Below are 13,511 nucleotides of genomic sequence, written 5' to 3' on the forward strand. Positions count from 1 at the left end.
TCTGCATGCTGTGTGGCCTTAGAGAAGACACCGAGTTTCAGAACATAAAGCAAAGGGTGAGGGGGAGAATAATATCTACTTCAGGTGGCAGTGTTAGGATGAAATGAGAAAATGCACAGAAGCAGCCTGGCACTCTGTGTATTGTCACAAGTAGATATTGTTCTTATCTGTGCTTTCAAAGGTCCCTCTGGGGCCAATGTGCAAAATAAAATGGGAAAGGACAACCAGAATCACTCCTCACTGGGAATACAAAGCTAAAAGCATAAAGAAAATACTGAGGTTTTACAGAATAAGAACTAGCTACCACAAAGCAGAGCTTTTAGGTGAACATTAAGGTCCTTGATGAAAACGGTGTGTAATCTTAAGTGACAACGGCAGTGGCACGAATAGCTTCCATGTCCAATGAAAAACGGGTCCTTTGAGGTACGGTTGTCCTAGCTTACTGAACACCATATACACTGCCCACCCTAGTCAGCCTGAGAAATCAATGCCACGGAAACCATAGGAAGATCTTTATCACGGCCCCTGGTTGGTGACGGTGATAACCTCACACCCTGGCCACGGCACAGCCAAAGAACTGGGGTCCACAGACGGCAAGACTCCTCCACACAAACCTCTACGTGAATTGCCTTGATCCAATTTTCTAAACAGCTCCTTGCTCAACAATTGATTACTTCTACAGAATGAGTTTCAATTTGACACCTTGGCCTGGGTGCGACTCTTAGAAAGAAGTTAGGATACTTTCACATCAACGGTCCTTAATGTGGGAACGATGTGGTTTCTTAAATCCACTCCTGGTGAACTAAGACTCATCAACCAGAATTAAATCCCTTGGGCTCCATACTGTGAGAGGGGCAACGAGGCTCTATCAGAGTGACTTTTATAGCCAGAAGAGTGACATTTGCATGTCCGGTAGCCGGTAGCCGTGCTTTGCTTTTAGAAACAAACTAACAGGCACAGGAAGTATGCCAAAGGCATTATGAATGAGAAAGGGGGGAAAAAAAAACCCAAACCAAGGACCCCTCAAAAGATTTCAAGCCCAGTTTTGGTCTCGAAGTCACTGCCTACCACCCACAGCAGCCACGTGGTCTCAAGTTCCAGCTCGGGAATGCGTGTCTCTCGGTGAAGGCAGATCCGGTGTCCCCAGAGAGCAAATCCAAATCACAGAAACGAGTGAGCAGCCTTTATGTGCACACACTAAGTTGCTTTTATTAATCCAGCACGGCATGCTACAGATACTGTACAGCGTGAACATTTATTCATTACAAAAATGGCTTCCAAACCATTAAAAATGAAATTGGAATAAGAGCATAAAACGGAACAGTAACATCACAACTGTTAGGAAACATTCAAAGTATTCACAAAAAATGTTATAGTTAGCATTTTAATAAACCAGAGAAAAATCGGAGACAGGTTTACAATCGCTTCATGTCAACTACAATGGCACTGAATGAACAGGTTTCAGCTTTATACAGCATTTTGCAACATCAACATGCCTAGGTTTTTTTTATTTTTAAAGTGTGCTACCTACTTGTATGTCATACATGTACATAAAAGCGGCAGCTGGTTTATCCTTTAAGAGTAATCTAATATACAGAATTTTGGCCCTTAAGGGTTTATACCTCTTCATTTAAAATGCTTTCTGGACAATCTGCTACCAAACACATCTTGTTATAGGTGACATTAGAACTACATACAAACCTACCTATGTAACATCACAGCAAAACATGATGAACAAAAATACAGCATCAAAAAGAGGGAGAAAGCTAAAGTCACTGAGAATTTTGGCACATAAAGTTTTGCACAGTCAGGCCATGTCCTCAGGGTGCAGGACATTCAACTGTGAGTTTCAAGGGGAAACAGGATGGTTCCCACTGTTGCTTACACAGCGCTGCTAAAATTCCCTCACTAATTTTCAAGTCTTGTTTTACATAATGGCTTTTCAAGCAACTTTTGTTAATGCTACTGATCCTTTAATGCAACTATTCATGTCCATTTGGCGGTATCTGGGTGTCATACAGAAAACAAGTTAAAAAGGGAAACAAAAAATATATATATACACATTTTTTTATATATAAACTTAAAAACCTTGTACAAATGAGTTGTTATATATAAGATGCTGATGCTAAGGGGGAAAAAAACTTTATACAGTTTCAAGAAAAATGAAAACATATTTTAAAAGGGACGACATACAGGTTCGACGAGCAATCTCTAAAGCAATAAATACTACTGGTCCAACAGCGTTGTGATTCCATTAATTGTTGAGTAGCATCCCCTCCCCCCAAAAGAACAACACCATGGAACAAGGTATATTAACACATTTTAACCCTTTGTTTCTGTACATTTAAACAATAACAAGTAACATCACAATAAAAGTTGTTTCACACAGAAAAACAAAAAAGTAATGGCACTGCATTCGTCGTGCCCTTATGGTTTCAAAACCAGATGTAAAATGATTGGTTCGCAAGCTCGTATTTAATACAAATAATACAGAACCAACTCCTTCTGGAGGGCTGCTTCAAAATTGCTTCTTTTTTTTCCTTTTTGTTTTTTAATCAGTCTTTTAAAACTAAGCTATCCGAACTACATAACAGTTATGTATATATATATTTTTTAAACGCTACAAAGACTTTAAACAGCTGTTGATAAAAATTTTGGTAGAATCATGAGGTTCTTCTCTCATCTACATATTTAAAAGGAGAAATTGAAATAAGAATGGGTCAAATATTGACCAATGAACTTGATAAACATTAACTAATGTAGCCACGTGGCACAAAATTAAAAGAGTACAAAACAAAATCTTTCAAGGGGTTGGGGGTAGGGGGAGATAAAGAAAAACAAAATGAAACACTACACAAACCATCTGGGGCTAACGAAGCTAAAGCTATTCTAAAGACTTGGTTACAAGGGAGAGTGGCTGGGGTTGGGTCCCGGCCAGAGAGTTGTGGGAATGTAAGGAAGATGTTGACGGTTGTGCAATAGATGAGGAGGGCATGATGGGCGGCTGCAAAGCGGCGGGAGGCAGGTCCAGGGCCCCGTTGGGACAGAGGGCAGGGGCCTTGCCATGGGCAGCCTCGGCAAGCAGGAGGGCAGGCGGCGGAGGCATCATGGAAAGGTGGGCCAGGGGGTCGGGTTTCAGGGACAGCGAGAGAGGCTGGGTCTGCTCAGTCTGTGACTTGGCGTCTTGGGGAGGGGATCCTAGCAGGTTGGGGGAGGGAGGAGGCGAGTCTAGTAAGCTTCCATCTGAAGAGGGTGGACTGAGGCAGCTGCCTTCACCTTGTATGTAGCGAACGCACTTTTTTTTTCTCCTAGAAACAGGGGAGAGAGTTTCTGTGAATAAAAGGCAAAGGTGCCAAGGGAGAGAGTTATCTAAAGCTCAGGGTCAAGCTGAAGTCACCTGACAGATGTCCCCATGGAGATGGCACGCCCACTGGCCAGAGGACCACTGAAGTTACACTGGGCTGCCACACTCACTTAACACTCATACCTAAGCCTGCTCTGGCGAACACAAGATTTCAGAGCGTATAGAACTGCCTACCTACCTGCTTCCCTGCCCCCACTAAATACCCACGACCCCACCTGTGCCCAAATGTAAGTGAGCAGACTAAAGGATGCCAGCTAGACGTGGCGGCATTGATTTGTCCGAAAGTGGTGACATCCAAATTGAGATGAACTGAAAAACTTGTTCCTTCTCTTTGGCTTAGACATTCCCTCACTTTCTCATCATACCTCTCCCCCAATTCCCACCCCCACCCCACCCCCAATGGTGTGTGTGCGTGTGTTTGTGTGTGTGTAAAAAAGAGAAAGACAGAGCTCCTTCCCCAGGCGCCTCATATAAATATGAAACTCAAAATGTTGACTATTGAGCCCACAGAGCTGAAGGCAGCGCTAGCAAGAGGCTTAAAGGTTTCAACACACCACCACCCACCACCACCACCACCACCACCACCATCACCACCACCACCACCACCACCACCACCACCACCACCACCACCAGGCTGCTAGTGCCCAGAGAGCTTTTGGGCTTGTCTGTTAAGAACCACACCAAATCAAGAGAGGTCAGAATCAGGTGAGAGGAGGGGGAAAACAAAAATAAACTAAAAAAACAAAACAAAACAAAACAAAAACGAAAAAACAAAAAACAAAAAAAACCAAAAAACCACCAAAAACAGGTAGAAGAGGATAACAAAGGTGGGGGAGAGGGAAGAATAAGAAAAACAGAAAATGATTCAAAGGAACAAGAATAACTGGTTGTATGGCCTGCAGGTTGTGGATTAAATTATGATTCAGACTTGATTTTTTTTTCTTTAAGATTTGGGGTCTTCCCCTCCCCCACCCCAGAGTGAGAAGGCTGGAAAGGAGAGACAGTGAGGATGGCATGGAGGGGCGTCCTGCCCTTGTCAATATGCCAAGGCCAGGAAATGGAGGGTGCAGCACGTCACACGGAAGTGAAGACAAAGAAGTGACAGGGGTTGCAGCATGGACCTTCTTGGGTTGGGTTATCCTGATTAGTGTTTAAGCCACAAGGACTACTTTTGCCCTATACCAAAATCAGAATCTCCCCTCTCCATTTCCTGTTTATGTAAGAGAATTTCAGAGCCTGTCTTTCCCCAGGAAAGGTTGGGGGAATCAATTCAAGAAACTGAGCAGGTGACCTCAAAGCTTCTTACACTATAATCCCAGTCCAATGGGATAATATTTGGTAGGAAAGGTGATCCTGGGATCAACCCCACTCATCCTATAAAAATAATACAGATATGGGAATGTGCTGCTCTAAGGAGAATATAGTCAGAATCGTGGCTGATGACACTCCATCTAAAAACAAGTGTGCAAGTGCTGGCCAGCTTTCCATCGCTAGAAAGCAACTAAGATGCTGTCTGGTTGAAGGTAACCACTGTCAGACGTCACTGGCCTTTGAAAGGAAGGGAGCGTAATGAGTTCCTCCTGGGTCTATGCCCCAGAGCTGTCGGATCAAGCCCCTGAGTGCGTGGGGTGTAGACTCAGCAAGATGGTGGGAGCTGGGAGGGCAGGGGAAAGAGGGAGGGGAGGGACATGCTTGGTCTTCCCTGCCTCCCAGCTGGCTGGGATGGTGGCCTCATGGCCTCAGGGTCTATCTGTCCCCTCTCTGGGTTGGAAGGAACTCTAGGGGAGTGAGGGCAGCCCCCCTCACCTTCAAATTGACATGGTTCCTTTTTCTCCTCTGGGATAGATTATTTTACTGTGGGTTCTGCTCCCATCCCAGAAACCCAAGATAAATAATTAAGTCTCTCAGAGTTTTAAACCACCTTAGCCTGCAGATCAAAACATGCTCCAAAAACTAAGATGTCCATGCATTTTAAAAATGGGAGAAGGGAGGGGGTGGGGATTGGGGGGGGGGCATAAGCAAACTGAGAAAGCAACAGGGAGAAGTAGAGAGGAGAGAAAGGGAGAGAGAGAGAAAGAGGGGGGAAAAAAAACGGGAAACAAGGGAATGACATCAAGCAGCATTCCATGCTATATTAGGGCAGAGTGAAAAGATGGGAAAAGCAACTTGGTGGGCTCAAAACAGAATCTTGTTAAAAATGTCCTCAAATGTCAAATAAAATTAGAAACCCTGTGTAGTGAGTGAGGAGCCCTGATTGGCTAGGAGCATTTCTGGTGCTCCACTCACCCCTCCCGCCCTCCTTGTGACACGGAAATTTCCACGTCATGGGGATGAGTGAGTAGAAACATTTGGAACACGGGACATGAAGACTATGAATGAGAAAGTGACACTCTTTCTACCAGGTGGTTGAGCAAAAGGCAGTTGGAACACACACACATGTCTGACCGGCCAGAAAAATACCTCGTTTTGCAACTTTTCTTTTTTTAAATAACATTTAGTTCTGTTGATTTAGCATCAAGCCAGATCCTGGCAAAGTAAAGAGGAAAAGTTGAGGGGAAAGGGACAAACCCCCCTCCTCTAACCCTCCCCACCTAAGCTCCATCTCTAATCAAGGAGTGGCCTCTTACAAAGCCATTTTTAGCTTCATACGGGTTTATTCTGCAAGGAAACTGAGCGTTCTTCCTAATCCGGCTTTGGAGTTATACTCTTAAAAGTGCAGAAAGGTATCTGCTAAAAGCTTGTAGGGTATGAAAAAAACATTCCCCAACAGAAGGAAAATGGCCACCAGGAAGGTTCTAATGGAGCCAAGAAAGAACACTGAGGAATGATGAGGGACCCTCTCAGCATCCACGGATGGCAGTCCTACCGCACTGACAGCCGACCCCTCAAAGCTGCACTTTATGAAATCATGTTTATGAAGCAGCTACAAAGGTTTTGGGTTGTTTTTGTTTTTGTTAAAAATGTCATGAAAATTCGAATCTCTGAGGAAGATAGCATGCCCTGGCTTTCAGAAAAGTGCAGGCTGTGTCTGAGAAGGAAATGTCCATCCAGTGTCAATGTTAGTAATGAGAACTTGCACCAAAAGGGAGAGGGGAGAAAAAAAAAAAGCCATGTCTAACTCACAGTAACTGCTTCCAAAACAAAACAGGGATTCATAAACCACCACTCACCTCCCATGAATAAAATAACACAAACCAGGCAAAAAACTATATTGCAAGGTGCATATAATGGTGTCAGCCATACATGTCTACAGATCGTGAGAAACCCTTTGAGTGGAGCCTGCAATTAGCTCGTCCTTGGCTGTGGCAGGGCGTCTTGGAACAGGATTCCTCAGCTAGTTACCTTCCTACTCAGTACAAATAAAATTCAGACACTAATTCACTGCCTAGCTAGACAGAGTAAGCAGAGTTCCCATCTTCCGGGCTAGCCCTAATTAGTTACCTAACATCTTTTATAAACTCCATCATGAAACTCTTTACTGTTGCACAGAGAAGACCCCGGGACTGGGTAAAAAGGACATTTGTCAACTCCGTGAACACCGCCATCTCGAAGAATGATTGAGAAGCCCTCTCCTGTTGGGTGTTCATCCAAGGCCCCCATCCTCACTCAACGGACAGAGAGGGTCATCTGGGGAGGACCCTCACAATCAAGACTTGCAGGTCCTCTGTCCCCTAAAGGTGTGGTCAACGCAGGGCACTTCACCAATTTCTTGTAAGGCATCAGGAGGGGGAAGAGACACGGTAGAGTCGTGGGCATGCACGTAATGGGATGGACATCTGATCTAACGTCTAAACACGGAACACATGGCAAAGGCATGGAGGAGAGGGACACGTGACAAGGGAGGCACTACAAACAGAAAAGCGTGTTTGGGTGTTGAGATACCTACCATCATAATATTCCAAATTCAAAGACTGCTTGTATCAGAACAAAGAAACAACAAATTTAACCAAAGGTGGTCATTAAAGGAAAGGAAATGAGACAGGAACTAGTTGGCATCCCTCCACCAAGAAGGAAGTACCTACACCTTTCCCTGAAATTACAGGTTGGATGGAAGCCTGCAGGTGGAACCCGGGTGTTTCATTTGGGCTCTTCTGATACATTCAGGAACGAGTGCTCTCTCTCTACATATAGATGTATATATTTTTCATTCTGCAGGCTAACACATTGTGCTGTGTGCGACTACCTGACTCACTGCTTGCAGCCCTTTAGCTGGTGCATGCCATTCAATGCCACGCTTCTTTTCAGCACTGTAAAACAATGTCAGCTAACCAAGCTCCTCTGTGCAGAGATGTGGTTTTTAAACATGAAACAAAAACAAAACGAAACAAAACAAAACCAAAAAAGGCCTGCCCCAGAGCACTTCTCCAAGTGTCTTGACTCCCGCGTGCACGGGTATGCTACTGCTGCCAATTTTAGCTCATTCAAACCTTTGGAAATGGTGGTCTCTCTGTACAACACACAGGCCACGAAAGTCTTCATAGGGCCGGGCCAGTTCCAGGACGCTGGCTTTCAAAGCAAAAGGGTAAGTGCCCCTTCTGGTCTGTTAGGGTGGTGGTCTAAGCCCTACCTCCAGGGTTATGTTATTTGTAAGAGCAAGGGGGGAAAAGAGAGTAAGAGGAAGTGGGGAGAGGACCCAGCATAAAATTAGCGAGGGGATTTTGAAGAATGAGGATCATTAGTCATTGATGCCAATGCGGGAATAGATCGGAATGAGGTCCAAATATATTGACACACTAAAGTACCAGAAGGACAGAATGCTTTGATTTTCCCAAAGGCCTCACAGTGGTAATATACCTGCACGGTTTGCACCATAAAGTCTGTCGGTCAAGCCCGAACAGTGCCCGACACTTCTTTGGAGTATTTGCATCTGTTAGCATAAGGTAAACACAAAAAAACACAACACAATGGTGGGTCGTGCTCAGTTGGATGTGAAATCTCAGCTACAGCTGCCTTGTCTTCTAGACCACCTCGGTTCTATTTGATTGTCTTCCCTCACCAAGGGCATGAAAGGAAAGGACTTCTATGAGTCAAAAGAAAAAAATAAAATAAAACGATAAAACACACACACAAAAAAAACAACCAGAAACCAAAAAACAACAAGGAAAAATAAATAAAAATAGAGAGAGAAGAGGAGGGGAAAAGGTGACGACGTTGTTTGCGGCTACCTAGGCCAGGGTTACGATGGGATGTCACTGAGCCCCATCCTGGGCTGTCATGAGGCAGGGGGTTGGCAGGCAACATCCCTGGGAGGGGTGCGCTGGGATTTGCTGTCGCTGACCCGAGGAGGCACAAATGATGCTGTTTTACAGTGGCATTTTGGCTAGCAGCAGCGGGGGAAACAAGCACAACCCTCACAGAGCAGTGTCCCGCGCCCTCGTGTCTCCTAAGATCCACACACAGAGCTACAAAGCGACAGGCCAGAGAAGGGGAAAAGGATCGAATAGACCAGCTGCAAACCAGCACAGCGAATCTGGGAAATCTATACACACCTGCAAGGGCCGCACCAGTTATTCTGTTGATCAAGGCCAAAGCGCGCTCGGCATTTCTTAGGAGCGCTCAGGTCTGAATGAGTTCAAGAGAGAAGCGAGCAGAGGAGGACGTGGGAGAGAGAGAGAGAAAAAGAGAGAGGGGGGGAGGGAGGGCAGGAAGGAGGGGGGGGGAGAGAAAGATACAAATAAGAAAAAAATAAAAATAAAAAAGGGAATAAATCAATGACCTGGTTACTAATTACAAAATATTGACTTTTGATTTTTAACTTTAATTTAAAAAAAAGGTGAAATCACATTCTTATTCAACTTGTGAAATTAGCTGTTGCAAATAAAGCTGCAGTATCCCTTCGTTAAGGACTGTCTTTCAGATTCCATTTGAGCTGATAAAGGGAAGTTAGATACTGAAGAACTAGCTTTTAAACAATATTTTTCCTCTTTTGGTTCTGCTTTCCTTTTTTTTTTTCCTCTCAATTTGTTTTTCTTAAAGAAGAAAATAAAGCAAAGGAGGGAATTAAGTTTGTAACATGCTTTTTTCTTCTCAGAGTACAATAGTTTAAAAAAGAAAAAACTACAAATAAAAACAGAACAAAATGAAACAAAACAGAAAGAAATAAAGAAAGAAAAGGGTTGTGGTACTGGGATATTGCAGCTTTTGGAATGCTCATCTTTCTTTTTAAATCTATTTTCATTAATATTAAGAGAGGAACAGATAAAGGTCAACAGGTTGTGTGAATGAGCTGTTAAGAGTTAGTTAGAAGCTCATAGCAGCATTTAAGCAGGTACAGTCAGTAAAATGCTAGTGGATATGCAAATCATGAGCAGAAAAGCAAAAGGAAGAAAAAAACTAAAATAAAAAAAGCAAAGGAAAAAATAATCATACTGTGGATGCATGCTTGCGTGAGAAAACTTAGTGGGAGCAACGAAAAAAATGCCATTAGATTAAGGAGGTTTATTACTGAATTCCTTCCATTTTTTTTTTTTACCAGTCTCTTTTAAAGAAATACTGCATATTCAATTTGCACAGTTAGTTCAACTCTAAGTCACTGTCATCGCTGCTTAAACAACTGTTATGGGAAAAATAAATAAATAAACAAAGCAAGGTTAAATTAAATTAAAAAAACAAAAACCAAGAAACAAAAGCAACTGAAAAAAATCTACTGAAACATACAAAACCGTGTAGATGGTCACTTTAAAGAATGTTCAAATGTCATACGTGTTTAATGTTAATCAAACTATAATGGCAAGAAAAATTAAAAAACAGTTTAGCAACTATTTTAACGACTCAAAATGACATTAGCACCTGTAATCGGAGGAAGTGAAAGGCAAGGATTTAGGAAACATTCGCTGTGTTCTGAAAAAAAAGAACAAATTATACAAAGCCTTCAAAATGTTTTTGTTGTTGTTTGTAAAAGCCTGGCCTTCTCCAAGGGACCTCTGAGATTGCCTATGCAGTATTTCTAATTTATTCTAAAGAATGACAAACCTCCTTAATTTAAGTTGGGTGCAATTTACCACTGTAAAGGCATGCATCAGAACATTCAGGAACAGCCCAGTTAATATCAAACACTCACACACACCCCTCCTACGCCCCTAGCCCCCTCCTCAGCCCTACTCAGACACATACAGAATAAGCAGACTGGGTAAATCCCCGCATAGGCATGCCTACTGCTCTCCAGTTACAGGCTCTATAGTTATTTCAAAACACATTCCACTAGAATTACAATGTGCTTTTCATGCAACAATGAATGTTACTAGCTTTAAAAGGGCAGTCATAAAGCAATTAATTAAAATGCATAAACAAAAAGGCTGGCTAAGATGGGTTCCCCCACAATGTCCTGGCCTTGAGTTTCTCCTGCCTCCCCCAGAGAGAAGCCTAACATAAAAAGAGTGGTCCTCAAGAGTACCGCTCCTTCCTCTATCCTCATTATTCTAACTTACCATTGGTCTCTCCAGGCTGCTTGTCCCTTTTCCTCTTCTTTTTCTTCCCCTGGATGAACAGATAAAACACAGGGAATTGTTTCAAGAAACAAATGGGCGGAGGCTGTCTAGGCTCACCTGGGAAGGAGGCGGGAGGAGGGGAGCATACTGCTCTCTCCATCCACCGCTCCTTGAGTGTTTTCCAACCCCCAACCCCCTTTACTCCAATGCACAAATGAATTGTGCTCCAGCTGGAGGAACACCCACCCAGTAGGAGAAAAGAAGGAATCAATGATCAGTAAAGGAAAGATCTCTTTCTGAGACACCTATGTCCATCCTCAAATCTGATCCAGAGCATCTGACTCCACAAGAGGGAACTGGATGAGGGAGACGCGGGAGCTGTGCAGGGACAGCGATGGAAGTGGCCCAAGCGCCCACTGCCACAGGACAAGTGAAAGCTGAGATGACTGTTTGGACTTAGAGCCTCCCTGCCCCATGTGAATCTCTTATTAAGGTCAAAAGGTCTTCATTCTGAATCAAAAATTTAAGCTTAAGTAGGGGCTTTTCTTAGAGCTGTAGCATGGGCCTTGGTTTTAAAAGACAGAAGGGGGAATAAAAAAAATGGTCAAATAGAACCGGGTATCATCTAAGCTCTTTTTAAAACTGCTGAGTGGACATCCATAAAAGAGGGGCCGTTCTCTGCATTCCTCTTATATAATTATCATAATACTCCTGATAATGACAGCTAACATTTACTGAGCATATACGATGTGCCAGGCATGATTCTAAGTGTACGAGGCATGTAGGCTCATTTATCCTCACACAATCCCATACAACAGGTACTAGTACCATTCCAATTTTACAGGTAAGGAAACTGAGGCATAAAGGGGTTATGTGACCTTCCTGAGATCACAAAACTATCAAATGGTGGGGCCAAGAGGAGAACTTACGTGGCCTTGGTGCCACTGTCCTTATTCACTAAGCCGTGCTGCCTATATTTAATGCATTGCCCTCTGAGGAAGGTTTTTAATTAATTGGGGGTGATGAACTGCATGGCGCCATTCACATTCTCCAAGCTGATCCTCCTTGACTTCCTGACACTCACCTTGCAGCTGGGTATGTAGAACGGGACTAGGACGGCATTCTGGAGAGGTGGCGGCCTCGTTCCAGACCTGAAACTAGTTCTCCCTCACCTCATTACTGGCTGTCCTAGCCATATGAGTTAACTGGCTGGTATATATGAAATGTCACAAACAAAGGCATGCTCGTACACGTCAATTTGCTTCAGAATATCTAAACATTACTTTTGCCTAAAGGTTCTCATGGTACAATGACATCAACTCCAGAAGAGAAAAGAACAGTGATAGGTAGGAAACTGGAGAACCCAGAAAGCTTTTTGAGGAGAAACTCAAAGTGGAGATGCCATAGAATTTGAACTCCATCCAAGGGCTGAGTCAACTGTTTTAGAGAAAGCCTCTCTTTTTGATGAGATCTTGGGGCCTGTACCACTTGGGGCATTTGTCTTGGCCTTCAGTTCAGTGTTTCCATTTGAAACATTTTAGGTTCCTTGATATACAATGGAAGGGAGGGAGGGAGGAAGAGAGGGAGGGAGGAAGGAAGCGGTTCATGTGTTGTGTCATGAACCTCTCATATAAGGAGCAAAGTGCCACCTGGCAGGAGTGTCTAGAAACAGGCAGGAGGGTCTAGTTTCAGTTTATTGAGGAGCCTGAAGTAAAACTCAGCTGGGCACAGCGGTGTCAGCATCTACACACCCAAAAGCTTCTCAGTCATCTCGACTACAGTGTTCACCCATTTTCAATCTCTTGCAATACAGTCTAACAGGTAGCTGAAAATTCCACTACCCACAGGAAGCCATCCGTTCAGGACAGATAACCGACATGTTCACGAATGAGGAAATGATCATTTAGGCTAAAGGCTTCTAAAGGACAGGGGCTGTGTTTTCATCGAAAGAGGACATGAAGTAACAACGCTATTTAGCGAAGAGGGAGCTACATCTCAAAGGAAGCAGACACCCTGGTATCTCTTTAAATTTAACAAAAGAAAGAAAAGGCCTAAAATATGGTGGTCAGAGGGAAAAATTATCAAGACGAGCAAGTGACCTAGAATGTATCTCCTTTACCTAAAGTAGAAGAGCTAGAAAGGAAATCATGTTCTAATACAATGCCAGGGGTCAGATGTCACCATGGGACCTAAATGTTTTCTCTTGTGCTCCAGAACGTTCCAAGTCCAACAACCCAAATATGACTGTTAAAGGCTTCTGTCACCACTTGGCTGGAAAAGTAGGAAAGGAAAAGAGTCCTGAGGTTAGCTTGCAAAACCTTTTCCAGAAGACACTTTTAGACTTTACAATGACCAAAGTAATTTATAGAGGAATTTCTCTATGTCAAGTGAGGTAAAAAAAACAATGCTAATCAGCTTCCATCACAATTAAATACATAAAAGTTGTAACTCTTGATTCTTGCTCCACTGACTTTCTAGGGGCACAGAGAAGAGGGAGGGAAAGAAGGAGGGAGGGAGGGAGTTCACACCCACGAGTACCAACCCATCCTTGTTAAGACTCTGACAGTACACTTACAAGAGATAAAGCTCCTGTAGCCTCAAATCCAAATCACCTCTAAACTGTCTTCAAGAATTACCAGGGGTTCTCCTATTATACCAAACCCCTTCCAAATGTAAAACTGAGCTAAAGTCATTCCAAGTGCCTCATGGACCTTCTAAAA

General features: G+C 43.4%; 1 protein-coding gene across 50 annotated transcripts in view; it reads right to left on the minus strand.

The window, feature by feature from the left end:
• Window positions 1–1,183: 1,183 nt before the first annotated feature.
• Window positions 1,184–13,511, minus strand: part of TCF7L2 (transcription factor 7 like 2) — a 192,640-nt gene continuing 180,312 nt past the window's right edge. For 17 of the 50 annotated variants that reach the window (XM_081073647.1, XM_081073640.1, XM_081073644.1 and 14 more), the window contains 4 exons: window positions 10,792–10,840; window positions 10,154–10,204; window positions 8,854–8,926; window positions 1,184–3,308 (listed from right to left, as the gene is read on the minus strand). In XM_081073647.1, coding sequence (XP_080929773.1) covers window positions 2,885–3,308; window positions 8,854–8,926; window positions 10,154–10,204; window positions 10,792–10,840 — 597 coding nt within the window. In that variant the 3' untranslated portion in view covers window positions 1,184–2,884. Of the gene's footprint in view, window positions 3,309–7,249; window positions 7,279–8,158; window positions 8,232–8,853; window positions 8,927–10,153; window positions 10,205–10,791; window positions 10,841–13,511 lie in introns of those variants that run through there. The other 33 variants (XM_081073674.1, XM_081073664.1, XM_081073666.1 and 30 more) reach the window with 12 other exon arrangements.

This window comes from Rhinolophus hipposideros (assembly GCF_964194185.1).
Source record: "Rhinolophus hipposideros genome assembly, chromosome: 15".
Taxonomy (NCBI): domain Eukaryota; kingdom Metazoa; phylum Chordata; class Mammalia; order Chiroptera; family Rhinolophidae; genus Rhinolophus; species Rhinolophus hipposideros.